The sequence below is a fragment of the Chelonoidis abingdonii genome, chromosome 1 (assembly GCF_003597395.2).
Source record: "Chelonoidis abingdonii isolate Lonesome George chromosome 1, CheloAbing_2.0, whole genome shotgun sequence".
NCBI lineage: Eukaryota > Metazoa > Chordata > Testudines > Testudinidae > Chelonoidis > Chelonoidis abingdonii.
The window spans coordinates 232122860-232144885 of NC_133769.1; the positions used below are offsets into that span (position 1 = coordinate 232122860).

The following is a 22026-nucleotide window of genomic DNA, read 5'->3' on the forward strand; positions in this document are numbered from 1 at the left end:
GTACCAGAACTTCCTGACCCATTTCAGTCAGAAGATGCACAGTAGGCAGTGGACTGCTGAGGAGTGTCTTGAAATGATCTTCTCATTGATACAACTTATCTTGCAAACTCAGACTGACCCTTCACTTGACAAGCTGGTGCCACCTTCCCCTATAAAGACTGCAAAGTTGCAAAGAGAATGTGGAGGTTGTGCCTGGGGACAGCCTGATCTAAACTGGCAGTGTGAGTGAACCACCAGCACAATGACATGATGACATTTTGCAACTTACGCACAGGGTCAAATGCTGTGTTCAGCTGTGAAGATGGACGTACACGTACAAATTCATCATTGAATTATTTTAAGCTACAAGAGGAGCATATTGCAAATCAAAAAGTACACACTGTCCCTAAGCTTAGTGTAGAAATGGAGAATTTAAAGCCCCAAATATCTAGAATGTTATACACTATGTTGCTGTTTCCCAGATCAATACAATCACTATCGAAGAAACTCCATTATGATGCCTTATGTCATCTTTCTCGTTTTTATTCTAATAATGTGAATCTTTTGGCCTGCCCATGTTTCCAGTGAAATCAATAGTAAAACTCATATTGAGTTTACTGGGAAAAGGGCTGGGGCAGTAGAAGTTTTAGCAGAACTTTTAAGCCTGAGAACATAGTGCAGGGAGAGAGTATATTGGCAGAATGAAACAAAATTAAACACCTTCCTGAAACAACAGGATTATAATAATGCTAACTAAGCGCTGTGTTGCAGCTACCTGTTCTCTAAGGGTCTCAAGACTCTATGCTTAACCCATCTTTCCATATGTTTCTATTTATGGAGAAAGCTGGTGACCTTACAACAAAAGTTTATATATCATGTTTTTCCAGGCTAATAACAGACTGATAAATAGGGTCCAACTATCTGCATGTTCTGGGCCTCATGCCCAGAGAATTGGGAGAAAGTAGATTGTTACAGTTATTCTCTGCAGTAGTTGACATACAAGTACTATTAGATGTGTTCTTTAAATTTAGAAAAAAAAAATAAAGACTTGGAAGGAAAATCCAGAAAGTATTTCAGAGGGGCATGTGCTTAGACTATCCTTTCCTATAGCTATAGCAAATCTCCAGCATAGATGAGAACTACATTTTAATAGCTTGTATATACCAGTTTTAGATTGCCAAGTACTTTACAAAATAGGGAAACTGAGGCATGGAGCAGTGCAGTAACTTACCCAAGGTCGTACAGCAAGTTAGTGGTAAAACCAGGACTAGCACCTTGGTCTTTTGACTCTGTGACATGCCTTAATCACTGTACCAAACAGCTTTTTGCACAGTACATATTTGAGAGAGCGGTGATGTAAGTGTATTCATTCATTGGGATTAGGGCGGCTCCAGCTTTTTTGCCGCCCCAAGTGAAGAAGAAAAAAAACCCCGTGATCGGCGGCACTTTGGCAGTAGCTCTACCGTGCTGCTTCATTCTTCAGCGGCAATTCGGTGGCCGATCCTTCCCTCGGAGAGGGACTGAGGGACCCACCGCCAAATTGCTGCCAAAGATCTTGGATGTGCCACCCCTTTCTTTTGGCTGCCCCAAGCACCTGCTTCCTGTGCTGGTGCCTGGAGCCGGCCCTGATTGGGATTTTTAAAAGAAAAATTGATGGCACGGGGAGAGGTCATTTTCTTTTGGAAAACTTAACAGATTGCCTGATTCTCCCAGTACAAGGATACAAGTAACTCTTATCAATGTCACTAGCATTACTTTTGACCTGTGCCAGATGTAATTGCAGACCAGAAAAAGTAGCACCATGTTCATTTGGTTGTTGGTAATTATTGAATTTAAATATAATTATTTGCAAAATCCTTGTTACTGCAATGTTACCATTGCAAAGCTAAAACCAAATAGGAAAAAAATCTAAAAATGTGAAGGTTAATGTTTGAGTAGCAATATTAACTTGGCTGCATTGCACAAAGCCAAATATAGGACAACACATAGTGGATATTAACCACTACACTTACAAATCTGATCATTAATTGAAAATCATATACCTTTTTAACTCATGCTAATCACTAGGCAACCTATGCAAATTATTGAATTTTGGACGTTACCAAGTACGTGAATAAGTAGGATCTAATACAATCAACCAGTGAGAATACTATATATCTCAAATGAGAAACTATAGCTTCTATTAAATTTAATTATTTCCTCCAGTAACATTAAAGAAAGATTATTATAGAACAAGAATGGCATCCTTAAATTTAATTACTCTCCCCTGTGGCTTGCATGGTGAAGGTGTGATTAGTAATCAAGTGCAGTTAATAATAGAAGGAGGCTTCTAAACTAAAATATGTGGTAAAAATGTTATACCAAATGACAGAAATTGATGCAGGAGAGGGTTGGTATGGATTATAGGGAAAATATTTACTAGGGGTAAATTCAGCATTTCATCTTACAGAAGAGAAATGAAGAAAGTTAGTAAGGAACTCCTTGAAGAAATTAGTGGGCCAAATCCTCAGACGGTATAAATTGCTGAAACCACATCAGCCGAGGATCTGGCCCCAGGTGTTTAAAGGAAGAATTGCGCAAAGAAAAAGGGTCCAATACAATACTAAACTGTTACAGTAGGTAAGGAAAATGTGTTACTGATAGAGAAAACTGAGAAAGCTCTGAGGCTAATACAGAATTACTGTGAAGAAAGTAATAAAAGTGGATACGATTCTGGAATTTAAATTTCAGAACCAGGAAAGAAAATCAATAAATATCTCTTATGAAAGAAAAAAAGAAGGCAGACTTAAGTGCTTTTCCCTCCAAGGAGATTTGCATGGAATTTGTGGTTTTCTCAGACTTTATGCAGCCAGAACAAAAGGTGGAGAACAGACGTACTGAAAATGATTTAAGACAGGCAAAAATGCCTAAAATCTGAGGGCACTGGCAGGAAAGTTTAGAAGACCTAATTTCAATTTGGGAGAAAGGGACATGGAGTTAAAATGTTTACAATCAGATGAAGTAAAAGATCCGGAGGGGGTATTTTGTGAATTCCGTAATTAGTCAGTGGCCTGTCTGGTCATGTAGTAAAGCTATTTAAAACATTTCTACAAGGATGGAGTGTCTCAGATTGCATATAAGAGGAAGAGAAAAATAAATCCAGAGTGTATGTAAAGTACTGTGATGTGCTGAGTTCTTTGTGCCACCCACAAGTGTTAGAACTGCTCAGTTTTATACAGACGAGGTGGGGTGAGGTAACATCTTTTATTCTGCCTGAAGAAGAGTTCTGTGTGGCTCAAAAGCTTGTCTCTCCCACCAACAGAGGTTCATCCAGTAAAAGATATTGTCCCTCACCCACCTCGTCTCTCTAATGTCCTAGGACCAACACGACTACAATGCCACTGCAAACAACAATTTTACAAAAACAATGAGGAGTCCTTGTGGCACCTTAGAGACTAACAAATCTAAGGTGCCACAAGGACTCCTTGTTGTTTTTCCTGATACACACTAACACGGCCACCCCTCTGAAACAATTTTACAGAAGCCTAAATCAACATGGGGGATAAAAATGTGCCCCATAAGGGACACATGGGGAATTTTTCCAAAATGAATCATGTTGGAGAACTTCCACCTATTTTTTGTTTTTGAACAGGTTTTCCTGGTTATTTCCTGGTTATTTTCACACAAATAACAAGAGAAACTACATAATTATACAGGGGAAATAGTAAAAGTGACCACACAAAATGAAACAATAGGATAAAATATCTAATTGTTTCCAGTTATAGTAATCTTAGGTATTACTTATAATGATACCAGATACAAAGTTTTCAGATGAAAATGTGAGCTTTTAAATTGCTGGTGTCCTGTTAAATAGGAATAAATCTATTGTATATAATTACGAGAGCCACTGTGGAACATATGGAGAACGGAGCATACAGTATCAGTATAATTCCATGCAGTGTTAAATATGAGTACATTAATATTATGTATGCTAACCTTTAATATTGCTTGATTATATTTCAGGATGGACATCTTTTATTTACACTCTGTCTGGCAATCTGTATGTTGGTAAGTTTCCCATTAAACTCTTATTTCAGTTGTTGATAGGGAGGATTTAACTTATTAAAAATTACTGTTCTACAGGAAAAAAGGAAGATCAGACCTACAAATAATTTAGATCCCATACTTAAAAAATCAAAAATAACAAAGGGATGGGGATAGCTCAGTGGTTTGAGCATTGGCTTATTAAACCCAGGGTTGTGAATTCAATCCTTGAAGGGGCCGCTTAGGAATCGGGGGCAAAATCAGTACTTGGTCCTGCCTAGTGAAGCAGGGAGCTGGACTTAATGACCTTTCAGAGTCCCTTCTAGCTCTATGAGATAGGTATATCTCCATATTTAAAGGTTTGTGGTTTAGCACAGCGATCTGTTAGAGCAAGGGTGGCCAACTTCTGGCTCAGGAGCTGCATGCAGTTCTTCAGAAGATAATATGCAGCTCCTTCCATAGGCACCAACTTTCCAATGTGCCTGGCTCTGCCACAGGCCCTATGCCCTTCCCACCGTTTCCCCTGAACCTGCAGTGACCATGCACCTCCAGCATGCCACAAAACTGCTGAGGGAGAGGTGCTGGGAACAGGGTCAGGGAGCTGATGGGAGGCTGCTGACATATTACTGTGGCTCTTTGGCAATCTACACTGGTAAATTCTGGCTCCTTCTCAGGCTCAGGTTGGCCACCCCTGTGTTAGTGCAAGCATTTATACTATGCACTTCCACTGGGTGTCAATACATTTGCCATTTATACCATCAGGTTTTAATGAAAAGTAGCCCAAAGGACACATTTACATTAAGAGATTATAAATTTTCAAAATTTTTTTCATATCTGTTTGATAACATAATAAAACTGACTATGGCCCCTGTCTGGCAAGCTGTTCTAGGTAGGCTGACTCCTATGCCTTCACAGAGTCCTCATGGGGCTCCACACAGGTGCAGGCATCCACCCATAAAAGGCAACTTGTATGCTGTGCTCATTAAAATGGGCTTTACAGCAAAATGACATAGACATTGTCTCAAGCAAATCCAGGAATATAACTAGTGTAACATTCCATCTCTTTAATTTTTTTTTTAAAAAGACTAATCAGTTGATAATCTGTAGCTGTTACATTGTAGTTTTCATCAGTAGCTTCTGAAGCATTTTACAAAGGAAAGCAATATTATTAACCACATTTTACAAATGGGGAAACTGAGGTACAGAGAGATGCTATGACTTGCCCAAGATCACTTTGCAAGCTAATGGAAGAGCTAGGAAGAAACCCATGTTTCCTGAGTCCTAGCCTACTGGTCTGTCCACTAAGCCACACTACCTCCTGTAAGTAGGTGTCTCTCCTTCAATATTTTTTGAGCGATTCCAGCTGCTGGATTCCATATGCTTCTAGGCCAATTTGGTCTGGGAAGAGCAGGTCACTGTTCCCAGCTCTGGGTCTCTAAGGCACACTCTTGGGTGAAAAACCTTTGCCTGACACCCTTCCCTGGGAGATGGGGCTCTACAACCCAACCACAATAAACCACCAAATCACTGTCTCAACCCTTCCAAGCCCCCAGTTGCTTATTCACGGTGCCTCAGAGTTCCACCTTGCTGTGGGCACGCTAGCCTTCTTTCAGAGACAATGTAGCAGGCAAGCAAGGGATACAGGCTTAGCAAAGGAATTTCTTAACCACAATCACTTTTAGGTAAGCACTGTAGAGTTACAGATCTTTGCAACATAACTAACAGTTCTGAGACACAGTCTGTTCTAGACTATTCTCAGCATTTCTGAGGTCTGGTCAGCATTCTAGGCTGGGCACACTCTCCTGTTTTTGCTGTCTCCAGCCCAGTCTTCTGGCATAAGGAGGTAGATATCCCTCTTCTCGTACAACACTGACCTCTTAAATACACCCTCTGATACTATTTTGCGATGCACTTATGATGAGTGTAACTGTTAACAGTAGGCTAACTTTTGGCTTTTCCTCAGGCCTATGCAAGGGGCAGCATGTAGTTACACTGTGCCAGGAGCAGACCAGGAGCCAAATTGAATGAGTGTCCTAGTCTGGTTCCTGGCTGCCCCTCTTGCTCAGAGGACAAGGGGAGGTATCCATGTCAGCCCTCAGGCACAGATTACTTCCCCCTGTGTGCCAGCTCAGCTACATTGTTGGCTGGTGCAATATGTGTATGGAGTCGAGGACCCCCCCATTCCATGCTCTTGCTCACATGTGCAAAAAGGGGAATAGCGTCATGGAGACAGCTATCCCCTGTGTTGTAACCTTCCAGATGTATTGCTCATGCAGGGGTGGGCAGGAGTGTCTTACATCACCTCTCCACTCCCTTTTGCAGGTGTTCTTAGGGCAAGTCACAACCTTGCTCTATATTGGCAACCAAAAGAAAAAGAATAAGACTTCATAGTAGTATAATGTTTGATTGCATGTCATGTGGTGATTCTAGCTGAATATTTTCATTCAGTTGGTTTGGGTAATATACCTTATAATACTAGAAATTGTGGACTCTTTTAATTCTTAGCTCCAGAAAAAAAAGAAATAAACCCATTGGGGAATACATAAACAGTAGCTGAGATAGTCACACTCTGAAAATACTACAATGTAAATGCAGAACCTGGTTTTTTAAGGTTGCTTTTCCTTTCCTTTTACAAATGTTTATACAGCCAAATCTAACAACACTTGCAGCAGTTTTTCAGTGGGCCTTTTGTGTACAGCACTGTTAGATTTAGCATTCTTGGTCAAGGTCAGTGATGGAAAATATTTATCTGATTTGGCTGTATTTATAACTGACAGCCATTTTAAAAACATTTTTTTCTTTTGAAACTTACTTTGTTTAATTAAAGAAAGATAATTATATTAATAAAATACCAGGGAAATCACCTGTGAACATAGGAACTATCCTCTTTCCTGCTACTCGGCAGCCCTTTTGCAAACATTTTACACCTAGTCTTTTTTTGCAATATTGGAAAATAAAAGTAAGGTGTTATAAAATTTAGTCAAGAGCCTACCATTCAACTATGAAGCCAGAAATTGCTAGAACAGGAACAAAACATATGGATTACATCTATGTCTGTACTTCATTTTAAGTGATCCTTCAAATCACAACTTTATGGCTCCCATCCGTGCACTATGAAAATGAGTGAGAAGGAGCAATAATCCCATATAAAGTCAGACGTGCAGTTCCTTGGCAGACTTGTGCTAGTCAAGTCTAAATTCTGATTCCCTGGAAGAACAGTAGAAGAGAAATCACCTAGGAAGTCTAATAGGTCATTCTTAAAAGGATGCTGATGCTATGTTCAGAATATGGGCCACTTTAGACTTTATTTTATTGCTTTGCAAAGTCCAATTCAGTTTTCAAAATGAATGCTTTAGTGTTCTTTCTGTGTATAAGGAACAAATTGGTTCCAGCAGTCTAGCTCTCCTTAAATATCAAACGACAGTGTGCACACAAAGGAACACAGATGAGTATATTCACTAGTCTTGTACAGCTGCCCTCTCAGCGTTGCTTGATAGCTTTTAAGGAATTTCATCTCTCTCCTTCCATGTGACACATGGTGACACATCCTTTTCCAATTTCTTCATGATTTTGTACCAGTTAACCAAGCCTACAAGAATTACATTAATTCCAATATACAAGTGTTTGTCTGAAAAAGGTTCAGTACAATTTCATTTGTCCATTTTTAAAGCTCTCTCCATGTTGAAGTGCTTAGAAATGTCAGTTCAAGAAAATAAAGTCATTTCTTACTCCTACCATAATTCAAGGTGTTAGTTTTGTAAATTGTTCCCATCCTGCAGCTTACAATTAACTAAAAAGTCCACAAATCAGGTAGAGACTAGAGTTTGGGATAATGGTTGGGGGGGGGGAGGAAGTCTTCATATCAACCAGAAAAGCCAGATCACATCCTGTGTATCTGTGACTAATAGTATTTCAAGGTGAAGAGGCCCCACATAAGGTCCTATTCACCACTTAGATCCCTCTTAAGACCAATATTAAAGGTTTAATTGAGGTCTAAGTGCAGGGGTGAAAGTAAAGCCGAAGACTTACCGGTACAGGGGCCCGCTCTGTTCCCTGGAAGGGGTGGGGCCTTGGGCAGAAGCGGCAGGGCTGGGGGTCAGCATCCCCCTGCCAGCTCTTCCACACTGCCTGGCCCACGCCACCTGGGGCTTCAGCGGCGATTCAAAGGGCCTGGGGCTCCAGCCACTGCCACGGAAGCAGCAGTGGTGGCCGGAGCCCTGGGGCCCTTTTAAATCGCCAGCCCTGGAGCAGCTGATCCTTTTGCACTGCCATGTCAGTATGGCAGCGCTTTAAGCAGGGTCCTAAGTCAGCTGGGTACGGGCCAGTACTGGCGGCCACTTTTTACCAGTACGCTGTACCAGCCCATACCGGCTTACTTTCATCCCTGCCTAAGTGGTAGATAGGGCCCTGTGAGGGACTGCTACACTGAGGGTGAAATGTACTCTTAAAATCAATAAAAATCCTATTTGCATATGTACCAAAAAGCTTTTGTAGGAATATGACTATTAAAATTCCAGGCACTCCCCTCCTCCATGTCTCTTTTTTGATCCCTTTTATTAACATATGTGTTAACACTGGTGCAGGTCTCAATATTTGCTATCCAACAACACCATATTACAACAGAAAAAAGGTTAGGGACTCTTCTCTCTCCCCTTGAATGTAGACATAAAGAAAAGGAGGGCGGCCATCACCTCCCAAGCCTGTTTGCAATCCCTAGATTGAGAACTCATGTATTAGTGTATCAGATGCATTCATCTCCATCACACTTTTTCTCTCAACTGGATAGTACTCTAATCCCTATGGCCATGGTGTAGCAGAGGATGCACATAATGGACTTGACAGAGAGGGAGAAAAGGCCTTTGTTCATCTCCCGCAGAAAGGAAATTAGAAGTAAAAGACAACTGGGGTGGACAGCAGGTATGTGTGAAAGACAGAGTGGAAGTTAGAGGAAGATGAATTAAAGAAAAACATGCGTGTTCTTAAGTAAAATAGTTCTCAGCAGAAAAGATGACTAATCATTTCATGATTTGCAGGTTTGATTGTGTCATGCATTGTCTTTTTACATATCTGGTCTATTCAAAGGATCTGATGATGCCCAACAGAAAATCGAACCCCATCACACAGCAGTGTTGGACGATGGTGACGGTGTTCAGTTAGAAAACAAGGTAATCCTTATCCTGCCCTCAGGCTTGGAGCTTATAACTCAATTCGGGAAAAGATTTTGGATGGGAATTATTAACTTTATTTCTTTGATTGGTATTTCCATCACACCTCCCCCCAGTCTTTTAATGCACAGAATGTGCAAACATACCATAAGAAATGTTAGGACCAGGAAGAGGCCAGATATCCCAGAATGCATGTCATTTTCATAACTGGTCTTAAAACTGTTTTCTTTATTTTTTCACCGTACATCAATTCCCCCCTTGCGCTGGAAACACATCTAGATAAGAGGTGAAATCCTAACTGGGGAGCTTTGCCATTTACTTCAGTGAGGCCAGGATTTCACCCCAGTTGTTTGTTTCAGCTCCTTTATAACCTCTTTCATAATTCTGAACATTCTAACTGGGTCAAAGTGAAGTATCCCCTTTCCCAAAGAAGGCAAAGGTCAATTTAATTAACCGTAAAAAAAACCCAGCTACTCATAGAACCATAGAAGATTAGGAAGAGACCTCAGGAGGTCATCTAATCCAATCCCCTGCTCAAAGCAGTACTTGGTCCTGCTAGTGAAGGCAGGGGGCTGGACTCGATGACCTTTCAAAGTCCCTTCCAGTTCTAGGAGATAGGTATATCTCCAATTATTACTATTATTATAACCCCAACTAAATCATCCTAACCGGGGCTTTTTCAAGCAGGGCCTTAAAAACCTCTAAGAAAGGAGATTCCACCACCTCCCTAGGTAACCCATTCCAGTGCTTCACCACCCTCCTAGTGAAAAAGTTTTTCCTAATATCCAGCCTAGACCTTCTCCACTGCAACTTGAGACCATTGCTTCTTGTTCTGTCATCTGGTACCACTGAGAACAGCCTAGCTCCATTCTCTTTCGAACTCCCCTTCAGGTAGTTGAAGGCTGCTATCAATCCCCCTCATTCTTCTCGTCTGCAAACTAAGTAAGCCCAGTTCCCTCATCCTCTACTCGTAAGTCATTTGCCCCAGCCCCCTTATCATTTTTGTTGCCCTCCGCTGGACTCTCCAATTTGTCCACATCCTTTCTGTAGTGGAGGTCCCAAAACTGGACACAATACTCCAGATGTACCCTCACCAATGACGAATAGAGAGGAATAATCACTTCCCTCGATCTGCTGGCAATGCTTCTACTAATGCAGCCCAATATGCTGTTAGCCTTCTTGGCAACAAGGGCACACTGTTGACTCATATCCAGCTTCTTATCCACTGTAATTCCCTGGTTCTTTTCTGCAGAACTGCTGCTTAGCCACTCGGTCTCTAGTCTGTAGCAGTGCATGGGATTCTTTCATCCTATGTGCAGGACTCTGCACTTGTCCTTGTTGAACCTCATCAGATGTCTTTTGGCCCAATCCTCCAATTTGCCTAGGTCACTCTGGACTCTATTCCTACACTCCGGTGTATTTACCTCTCCCTCCAGTTTAGTGTCATCTGCAAATTTGCTGAGGGTGCAATCCATCCCATCATCCAGATAATTAATGAAGATATTGAACAAAACGAGCCCCAGGACCGACCCCTGGAGCACTCTGCTTGATACCAGCTGCAAGACATCAAGCCGTTGATCATTACCCACTGAGCCCGATGATCTAGCCAGCTTTCTATCCACCTTAGAGTCCATGTATCCAACCCATACTTCTTTAACTTGCTGGCAAGAATACTGCCAGAAAGTTATAATCCCGAAATGAGCATTTTTCTGGCTTTTGGAGAGCCTCTGGTGAGTAAGGGGTGGTGGTGAAATGAGGTGTGGCTGCTGGGAAGCAGGCCCGGTTGAGAACCTGGCTTGATGTGAATCTTAATCAGCCCCATCTATACTCTACTGAGATCATCCTGCCTTCTTGCTGTGTTCTGACGCCACCTTGGGTTCAGTCCCACTCCTCGCTCACACTGAGAAGAATCATGGGGCGGGTGGTGTGAGTGGCAGAAACTGAGAATGGGAAGTGATACACACGGAATCTGGAGTTGCTTGTGCTCAGACACAGGCTGGTGGGTGAGTGAAGGCTCTCTCTCTGCTTGGAGAGGACCTTCTAAAACTCAAGGACAGGAATTTTGAAAGAGATAGAGAAATTTATTTATGCATTCACATGTATTTACTCCGTCGGTCCCAGGCCCTAAGTGCATTGCAAGGTATAAATAAAACAACATGGCATTGGTCATGAAAAGGGGCAGAGTGACAGCCTTGGAGACTGAGGTTTTTGATAGATTCACCAAATACATCCAGCATGAGTAGCACTAGCTTCCCTGTGCACCAGTATCTGAAGGCAGTCCTAGAGGGAGTACCTCAAGGGGTCAGAGGAAGGGAATCATGGGTACCTATCCAGACAAAAAATAGTTTATGTTGTGTATAAGGGCAACAGACTCAAGGGAGAATGAATGGAGAACTCATTGTCCATGCCCAATCAGTACTTGTTATTTCACTGAGACTTCCTGACAGGGCTGCCAACTGGTGACACTGTTTTTTGTGTCCAAGGCTCATGTCCAATAAGGATGTGGATTTAAGGTGACCTGCTCTTTTATATAGGCCACTGACCAGCTTCCGGATGATGGTGACTAGCAATTACTCACCAAGGCTTCAGTGCCATCAGCACAATATAAATGCTTAGACAGAGAGCATTGGATTTGAACTGGTAACCCAGATGTTAAAAACACATTTCCAATCCCTGTGAATCAGCCAGTCCTTTTGCAGTGATTTTTTAAATAGGAAATGCAATGAGAGGGTTTAACTGGAATCTTCAGTAAACTTTATTGATGGTTACAAGATCAAAAAAGGTCAGGAGTGTGCCAAATGAAATCTTAAGAGTGGAAAAAATCATCCTATTAGAGCCAGATATGAAATTTAAATATACACTCTGTATATACACATTAACTTCTGTGTAAACAACCACAGGGGATAGACCATTAATTTTCCGTTGCTGATGTCAGGGAACTGATTTACCCTTTTATTGACCTGAGATTTGTAAATGTTAAAATGCAGTAAATGTTAGTGTAAATAACCAATATTTCATCCCCAAACTTCCACTTGTATCTGATGGGTTTTCCTTTCAAGTTAGTATGTTACTGTAATAGATGACCCTGGAATGGAGATGAGGCCTGGTGGGGCCATGATAACTCTCACGGCTTTGCTGTCATATATCATTCCATCTAGACTTTCATAGTTTATACTCCCAAGTGAATTATGGTCCTTCACGTCACTATGGAGCCATTATTGTACATGCCTATACTGCACTGAGGAATGTGTCAGTAGAGGGTATCTTAGGAGCAGCAATAGGCAAAACGTTTCAGAAAAATAAGTATGTCATCCTGTCCTAATTTCAGCCTGCTGTCTATATATCCAACTCAAACCCCATGGTTTAGCTCAGTTCACCCAGAGTTCCCCTACCTGTTATCTCCATTATACCTACTATCCTTCTTTGAGAAGATTACATTATGGAGTATGGAGGGAGGTTGTCTTTATTCTGGAGCCTCCATGCTGAGCCAGGCAAACTGCTCTGTTGAGATCTTACTCAGGCCAATATCTGCAAAGGTACTTAGGAACTTAAGTCCTGTTTTTAGGCACCACTCTGATCCACAAAACTCCCACCCAGCTGCTGCTTAACTCTGCAGGTGTCTAATCTTGATCAATGCCTAAGTTTTTGTGTAAAAGTTCCCTAGGGGCCTATGTCTGATTCTGGGTGTAGCCACTGCTGTCTCTACTGTAGGTGCTTGGGCACCTATCTCCTGCTTAAGCCATAAAGCAACCCATGAACTGGAGGAAGATAGGCATGCCTTTGCCTAACTAACCTGCGAGGCCAGATCTATTGGTCTGCTCAGAGGCCAACTAACTCCACACAAAATGGCCTGGGCGGAGGGGGAGCTCATTTATAAACTTTAGCCTGTAGTGAGAGCACTCGTGGGATGGGGGAGACCACAAGTTCAGGTTCCCCCTCTGCCTCAGAGGGAGAAGAGATTTGTACAGGGATCTGCTGCCTCGCAAGTGAGTCCTCTAACCACTAGGTGATAGAGTCATTTTTACTCTCTGGCTCCATTAATAATTAATTATTCAGTTAAAGTGGAAATAACTGCAATAGGAGAGATTCAGGGAAACCCACATCACAATACCCTGTAGCCTAGTGGTTAGGGCACTCCCTTGAGAGGTGGCAGGCTCCTGTTTTCCTCATCAAACAGGGACAGGGGGACTTGAACCAGCTCCTCCTCCTCCCCTACTCCCTGGCTGTTTTGGGTGGAGTTAGGCAGCCTCTGAGCACACCTACTGGATAGGCCCCACATGTTTGTTAGCGGAGGAGTGCCTGTCTTCCCTTGGCTCATGGTTCACAAGCAGAGATAAGTGCCTCCCTGCAGCCCAGACATAGGCACCTAACTCTGTGAGAGGGACAGAGCTTAGCACACACCCCTCTCATCCGTCTCTCCCACTGGCTAGCTGAAGCGGCTCCCTGCCTAGTGTGCTGGCTTTGTGGATCACATTCTAAGGGACCTCTCTCTCCCCATTCATTGTGTAGGAAGCCTAGACAACTAACTCAGCTTTGTGGATCACAGTTTGCTCTGTGATTTTTCTAAGTGCCTAAGTCCCTTGGTGGATCCAGGCATCAGTTACTCAGTTTCTGCATTTTGTGCAAGGATGGAAGGGGGGATATATAGGGAGAATAAAAGCAGCTTTAAGCCACCTTGCACTCCTTATATGCTAGGGCCAGGTGGAATCTTGTCTGGACCCTGGTGTAAGTTAGGCCAAGGGCAGCTCCAGTTTACACTCCACTTCTCATGGTCTCCTTTGGGAGCTGGGAAGTAGAAAATTGTCATAGTACATCTAGGCCACATTTTCTCCATCAGAGGCTGGGAACTGGGCCTCAGGGAGCCATTTCTGCTCACTCTAAGGCCTCTTTACTCTCTGACAGAGCAACGTGAGAGAACCTTTAGCACAACTGAGAGACAGCCCCTACGACTTTGCCAGTATGGTTGCCAACTTTCTAATATTTAAAAACCAGATACCCTTCACCATCCCTTTCCCCTGAGGCCCCACCCCTTCCCCGCCCCTTCCCCCTAGGCCTCACCCTTGCCCCGCATCTCTCCCCTGCCCCCGGCATGGGTCAGGAGGGACTCACCTGTGGAGCTGGGGTTGGGAGCTGCAGCTGCCTGATGCAGATAGGAGGTGGCCCTGTTGAGTAGGGGTTGGCGCAGGTGATGACTCGGCACCTCCCCACCTCCCCAGCCCACAGTAACTGGACTTTGGGTGTCCGGTCAGTAGATCTGACCAGACACTGTCAGGTCCCCTTTACAGCCAGACTTTCCTCTTGAAAACCAGACACCTGACAACCCTATTTGCCAGTCAAATGGAAACAAGGTATTTTGTGTCACTTATCACCAGAAATTTTACAGCACAAGAGATCTGATTAAAACTCCAAAAATGCCAACATTTCACTTACATTTTATGTAAGTATGATAAGTTCACAGATGGGAGGAGGGTTCTGCGTGCCACGATGATGGGCTGAATTCTGTTTACCTTACTCATGCATGTGGTCCCACTAACTGCTTAGGGTTTGGCCTGAGTCTAAAGTGCACATGGGGAAACCAGTCTTACATCTTCTGTTTCTGTTATAAAGTACATCATCTTCAAAGAAATGTAATCGCCACTTGGATATAATCTGACCTCCATCCCAACATGCAGCCATGGTACAATCTGTTACCAAAGCTGTTCAGTTGCATGAGGCTACTATAGGTGAGGAATGTTCAGTCAGATTTCTTTGATATCTTGTGAGCTCTCAATCAGTAGCCACTTTGATTCCTCACTGTTAGGGTGACCAGACAGCAAGTGTGAAAATTCAGGATGGTGGGTGGGAGATAATAGGGGCCTATGTAAGTCAAAGCCCCAAATATCGGGACTGTCTCTATACAATCAGGACATCTGGTCACCCTACTCACTGTAGAATTTTAGTGTAATCTGTAAGCAAATAACTGCATTAAAAACCCAGTAGATCGTATAGGGTGACCAGACAGCAAGTGTGAAAAATTGGGATGCAGTGAGGGGTAATAGGAGAAATCGAGACTGTCCCTATAAAATCGGGACATCTGGTCACCCTAAGATAGTATATCAACTTTGTTGATATTATTCCCTGCTGAAATATGTAACATTGTTCTGACTGAGGAGTAAGTTAAATGCCAAATAAATCTACCTTGTCTGTAGCGCTAGCAATACAGAAGTCATGGGTAGGAGTAGCCATGTGGATTCTCTTGCTTGCTGATTAAGGGGAATCACTTGTAGATAGTGAGCAGGATTAAGGATGTTGTTGTGACTTGCAATCTTGTCTTTCCTTGACAAATCGTATGTTTGGCATGGTCCAAAAGTGTTTATTCAGTTGTGCAATTGGTGCAGTTTACACCCTTGTGTCCCATGACAATTTTGCAACAACAATATATGCCTTTAAGAGAATGAGGTTCTATTATTGTAATTTCCTCCTTGAAAAGCATCCAACAGTTCATCTCTTTTGCTTGCAATCTCTTCAGTATGCAGCAACACATTTGTTCACTGCTCCAGGGTACTGGGATCATATCACACTTTCCTTGCTTATTGTACATTGACTGCTTATGAAGTATCAAGTTGACTTGGAATTGTTCATCTTGGTTTTTACACCTTTAGTGGCTATATTTGTTACCTCCTCCATAACACTCATCTGGACAGGTAATTACATTCTGATACCACTTGCTCTCTAAGAGCCAGAGCAGAGTATCAGATTCCAGCATGTGACCAGGTCTTTGCTATAGTGGGCCTTGGATGTGGAATTCACTCCATCAGAAACCTGCCTCTCCTCCTTTTTTTTCCTATTGTCCAGTACCTTAACTCTTTCATCCGCATATTTTATATTTTTCTCTTCCCCTCTTTTTTATGTTAGATTTCCTTTTAGATTTTTTTACCGTGAAAAGCGAGGGGGTTTTATTCTATTTTATAACATTTGAGGGCATTTTTGAAATAACAAGAAAAACAAAAGAATTGTGAATTCATTTCACCACTTCGTAGTTAATGTTTGGTAACTATTTCAGCTGTGTTCTGACTACATGTCATATAAACACATGCTAAGGGCCACACAGTAGTCAGCCCATGCACAGGCGTGCAAAGGGAAGAGGTACAAAGAGCTTCCATTCTCTTTTTTCTCCTGGGTTGCAGGAAGCCACAATTATAGCTAGGGCCCTACGAAATTCACACCCACAAAAAATGTGTCATGGACCTTGAAATCTGGTCTTTTGTGTACTTTTACTCTATACTATACACATTTTACAGGGGAGACCAGTGTTTCTCAAACTGGGGGTCCTGACCCAAAAGGGGGCAGCAGCAGGGTTCCAAGGTTATTGTAGGTGGGTATTGGTATTGCCATATTCACTTCTGCACTGCCTTCAGAGCTGGCTGGCCAGAAAGTGGCAGCTACTGGCCAGGCATCCAGCTTTGAAGGCAGCACTGCCAGTAGCAGCCCAGAACTAAGGGTGACAATGGGTGGCCCATGAGTGGCGGCTGCTGGCCAAGGGCCCAGCTCTGAAGGCAGTAGCACAGAAATAAGAGTGGCAATAGCATACCATGCCATCCTTACTTCTGTGCTGCTGCTGGCGGTGACACTGCCTTCAGAGCTGGGCTCCCAGCCAGCAGCTGCCGCTCTCCAGCCATCCAGCTCTGAAGGCAGCACAGCAGCAGCGTGGAAGTAAGGGTGGCAGTCCCACAATCCCCCTACAATAACCTTGCAACACTGCCCCTCTATACTCTTTTGGGTCAGTACCCTACAGTTGCAACACTGTGAAATTTCAGATTTAAATAGCTGAAATAATGAAATTTATAATTTAAAATCCTATGACCCTGAAATTGACCAAGTGGACTGTGAATTTGGTAGGGCCCTAATTATAGCCATTGCTGTCCTGATCAGTGGCTCTGTGGGCTAGTGCCTTTAAGGGTCTGAGTTGCATCAAAAGGGCAGAGAGGAGGTACGGTTTTGGAATACCACTCCTTCACAGCAGCCAGTAGCTCTGGGTTGCTACAGATGGGATATTGCACCCTCTTTAGCGTAAGGACCATCTCCTTGGATGTGTATGTACAGCTCCTAGCGCAACAGGGCCCTGATCCTCAGGAAAATCTCTCTGGGTACTACTGTAATAAATATGAAATAAGGGGTGGCACAGTAGTTGTCTCCAGGAGATTTGGGCACACTGTCTCCCATAGAGAGAGCTGTTTGAAAAATTTCAAAGTATTCTACATTTTGATGATTTATTTCTGCATTTTTTTTTTACCAGCTCTCCTCCTGGATCTTCCTGTTGGGCTGTATGGGCCTTGCACTGCCCCCTGTTCTGAGCTAGGCCTTAGGGCCAGATTATGCTACTATCTATACGACTGAACAGTGAATTCATGGTTATTGTCATTCATATGTGCTAAAGCTGAACAATCATCCTGCAGATATCTAAGGCCCTGAACCTGAAAAGCACTTGTTACAGATAGAATCCTGTGCTGGCATAGTGCCCCATTTCTCTGCCTGCATTCAGGGGTCCACCAGCATAGAGTAATTTGCAGAATCAGGGCCTAAATTGGTTGTTTGATCATTAGTAATAAATATATATATATATATATTCAGATCAAACTCAGCACTTAGCTTTACATTTCCAAAACACTGTGCTAGCATGTCTAGAGTGAAGTTTCTGATTGCAACAGTCATGATATTAACAACAGTTTTTTACTAAAACCATCTTTTAGAAGTTTAATAATGTGTGTCTGTTCATTGATAAACCTAAAATCAGTATATAATTGCTGTGCCATAAATATCTTATTAAAGCTAAATTAGATCCTTATTTGAGACACTTGAGTTAATGACCCAATTTTTCTTTTTCCTTGTAATTGTAAGGTGAACAAAAGGTCTTCTGTGTGTGGATTAGTTATAGGGAATGTGTAGATCCCCTCATAGGATCAACTTACAAATACTTGCTTAATGATTTTAGCTTGGAATTATGTTAGCTTCCTGAACTTTGCTTAGTACAGAAATGTGAACTGATACAGAAATCCTATAACTAATGGTTTCAAATGCAAAAAATGTGATGAAGTCATATGTTATTTTGAGATCAGGGTTAATTAACTGCTTCTATTGAGCTCATATTTTATTGTTGCAGCTTGAAACTACCAGTTTAATTGGTGATAATCTAGGGCCTGATCCCACAAATCCCTTTTCATGTGAGTAGTCCCTTTGGTTTTGATGGACTACAGTGAACAGGCTTCACAGAATCATGTTGTAATGTTTTGCCACATGTCTCTGGATTAAGATGATTTTTGTATCCAGTGCTTCTCTTTTTGTTTTGTTTGGCATGTGGAGATGTTGGTCTGGACCCGTCCTTGGGTATAATCTGTTGTTAAATACCTGAAAGGAATTTATTTTCTCACCTGAATTTTCACACTAAAGTATACATGTGAGCAGATACTACACAGAATGAATTTGATACCAGATAAAAACTATCTGTTCCTTGTTTTGTCTGTGTGCCACTACTCCCCTCCTTGTGCTCCCATGAGGCCTACTGAGGCACAGTGCAGGAGAGATAGCTAAGTGGTTTGAGCATTGGCCTGCTAAATCCATGCTTGGGAGTTCAATCCTTGAGAGGGCCATTTAGGGAACTAGGGTAAAAATCTGTCTGGGGATTGGTCCACCTTTGAGGAGGGGGGGGTTGGACTAGATACTTCATGAGGTCCCTTCCAACCTTGATATTCTGTTTCCCTCTTATTCCCAAGAACCATCCTGCAGTGGACCTACCTCCCCTCAGGGAGGCCCTGTCAAGCAGCTGTCTCCAGTCCAAAGATCTGTGTTACCTTTCACCATTTCTATTCCTATAGTGCTGAGCTTCTCCTGAAGGCCCAGCCCCAACTTGAGCCACTGGCCCTTGAGATTTCTTCTCTGGAGTCCTTCCTCTAGTCTGGTTCTCCCCAAACTAGATATTTATTCCCAGGCCATTTGCCCAGAGGTTAGTGTTTCCCAGCCTCCTCCGGCCATGCCACCCTCTCCTTCCAGGGCCAGTCACAGGAGACTCCACCCCATGTAGCTCTCTTCCAGCTGAGTCTCCCTGCTCCCCATCACCCAGCTTTTCCCCAGCTGAGTCTGATAAATGAATTGAGCCACCTGCTCCCCAGCCAGTCAAGATCAATTGCAGAGGCTAATTTGTGACAGGCAAGGCTGAGCCTATCTCCCCATAAAGGGCCAGCCAGCCTGGAACAGTCTATAAAATATCTGTCTAAATATAATCTATAACAGCGGTCAGCAACCTTTCAGAAGTGCTGTGCCGAGTCTTCATTTATTCACTCTAATTTAAGGTTTCACGTGCCAGTAATACATTTTAATGTTTTTAGAAGGTCTCTTTCTATGTCTATAATATATAACTAAACTATTGTTGTATGTAAAGTAAATAAGGTTTTTAAAATGTTTAAGAAGCTTCCTTTAAAATTAAATTAAAATGCAGAGCCCCCCGGACCAGTGGCCAGGACCTGGGCAGTGTGAGTGCCACTGAAAATCAGCGCACATGCCACCTTTGGCACATGTGCCATAGGTTGCCTACCCCTGATCTATAATAACATAATCTAAATATATGTTGCTATTTAATGCATTCCATTTATCAATTTAGGGTCCTGAAATAAGCCATTTTGTGTTAGTCGCTGGGGAGCCGATTAAGGAATCCGTGGTACAACATGGTAAGCATTTTTAGTAAACAAACCACTGGTTGGCTGGTTGATGGTTTTGTCTTGTAAACTAGCAGAAAGAATTCCAAGGATGTGCACCATCTCCCATACCTGCCAGCTTTTGGAGCCTGTTATGTTCCTCTCCATCACAAATACAGTGACTGAAAATGAAAGTCAGTGCCTCCCATGTTCCTCAGCCAGTTTGTTTGTATATGAGATAGTGCTGTTGGACTCAGGGTGTATTCTTTGTATTTCTGTATTCTAAAAATATAATATACTATATTTTTAAAGTATTATACTTTTCACTTTTAGCATGTTTTCCATCCATGTTGTTTGAAACATTTTAAAAATAACATGAACCCTGAAAAAACTCTCATGAAATCCATTAGGGACTTCACTATTGCTATTGATTTTTTTTGTGGGGGAGGGGACAGAAGTGCTCAGATACTAACATGATGGGTGACAGTTGTGTACTGGAAAATGAAAGACATCTGAGTCAGGACATGGTGCGGTGGGCAGGGGGAAAGTTGGGAACCATGGGTGCAGATAGTATGAGCAAGCTATTTCCTAGAAAGTCAGTTAAGTTAGAATTTCTCCACACTTCTGTTGACTCTCTTTGCTTTGTCTCTGTCTTCATTAAAAACTTTAAAATTTGATTCAAATCCTATTAAAGTCAACAGGAGATCTTCTCTTGACTTACGTGGGCTTTGGATCAAGTTCTTAAAGGGGAGTCTAAATATAACTGTCTGAACCTGCAGCATTTGACTTCATTTTGTAAATATGATGGAATCTGTGGCCAGAAGGGAGCATTGTGATTATCTGCCCTGAAACACAGGCCATAGAACTTCCAGAGATACCGTTGAGAATTTCTGCACTACTAAGAATACCTAGCTGTTAATATGGCACTATTCATCAGTAGATCTCAAAACGCTTTACCAAGGACATCACCATCTTTATCCCCATTTTACAGATGGGGAAACAGAAGCACAGAGAGGTGAAGTGACTTGCCCAGGTTGCCAAGCTGGGACGAGATCCCATATTTTCCAAGTCCCAGTCCAGTGCTCTAGCAACTAGGACATACTACCTCCCCACGCTAGAGCACACTGAAGTAGTGCCTCCGAAGGGAAGTTTACAGTAAAGCAAACAGGGTCATGTGCTGTACTTGGGATGGATAGCAGTGTGGGAAGGAGAGCAGAGAAGCCAAATGTTAAATGAGGCATTTAAGTTTAAAATATTTTTAGATTAAATAGTATTTGAATTAAAATGAATAGTTAATTAACTGATTATAATATAGTGGGGAAAGGCACTATTCATACAGGGTGAAATTCCTCCTTTGGCAAAGGACCTGTTGAAACCCTATGATTCCCTTGCAAATGGAGGGAGGCAAGATGGGAAGGGGAAGACACAGAGAGCAGAAAACTCAGCACATTCTGCCTGGAGAAGGGAACTCCATGCCATCCCTGAATGAAGCAATACAGCAAGGTCAAGCCACAATCACTGGGGACAAACTGGTTGGCAGGGGTAGAATGTTGCATTCAGAAAACAGGTGGCAAAAGACTAAAGCCACAAATAATATAACAATGTGTGTTTCAAAAATAATTTCTCTATTAAGTAACAGATCACAGCTGAAAATATTGGATTAAAATTATTTTCTATCATAGGGCCGTTTGTGATGAATACTCAGGAAGAAATTATACAAGCAATTGATGATTACAGAAATGCAAAAAATGGATTTGAGAGAGCTGCCACCTGGAAGTCAAAGATAGGAAACCAATGATCTGCAATGTTAAGAGTGTAGCTGGGTGTTTCATATTTACATCATTAGGGTCTGATCCCGCAAACCCTTACACATGTGAGTAGTCCTGTTGCCTTCAGTGGAACTACTCATATGAATAAAAATTACTGGATCAGGCCAGTAGCGTATATTTAGTATACCTAATTACCAAGGTATGTATGTATGATTAATGTTTTTTGAGGGTTAATGCTACATTTTTGCATATATATCGATATGTGTGTGGAAATGCATTAATTGATTTTGTTTTGGTGTACAAAAATATATTTCTCTTTTGCTGCAATAAAGACTCTTATTTTAAATCTATTGCTTCATAAGGTCTCTTTAAAGAAAATTATTTATTTAAACTATTTACTTTCCCTTGTGACACTCCATTAAG

At 42.2% G+C, this 22026-nt stretch overlaps 1 protein-coding gene across 6 annotated transcripts in view; it reads left to right on the plus strand.

The window, feature by feature from the left end:
• Positions 1-21953, plus strand: part of PIR (pirin) — a 111247-nt gene extending 89294 nt beyond the window's left edge. For 4 of the 6 annotated variants that reach the window (XM_075060384.1, XM_075060373.1, XM_075060380.1 and 1 more), the window contains 4 exons: positions 3982-4026; positions 9085-9167; positions 19801-19867; positions 21517-21953. In XM_075060384.1, the coding sequence (XP_074916485.1) occupies positions 3982-4026; positions 9085-9167; positions 19801-19867; positions 21517-21632 (311 nt within the window). In that variant the 3' untranslated portion in view covers positions 21633-21953. The remainder of the gene's footprint in view (positions 1-3981; positions 4027-9084; positions 9168-19800; positions 19868-21516) is intronic. The other 2 variants (XM_075060377.1, XM_075060390.1) reach the window with 2 other exon arrangements.
• The last annotated feature ends 73 nt before the right edge of the window (positions 21954-22026 follow it).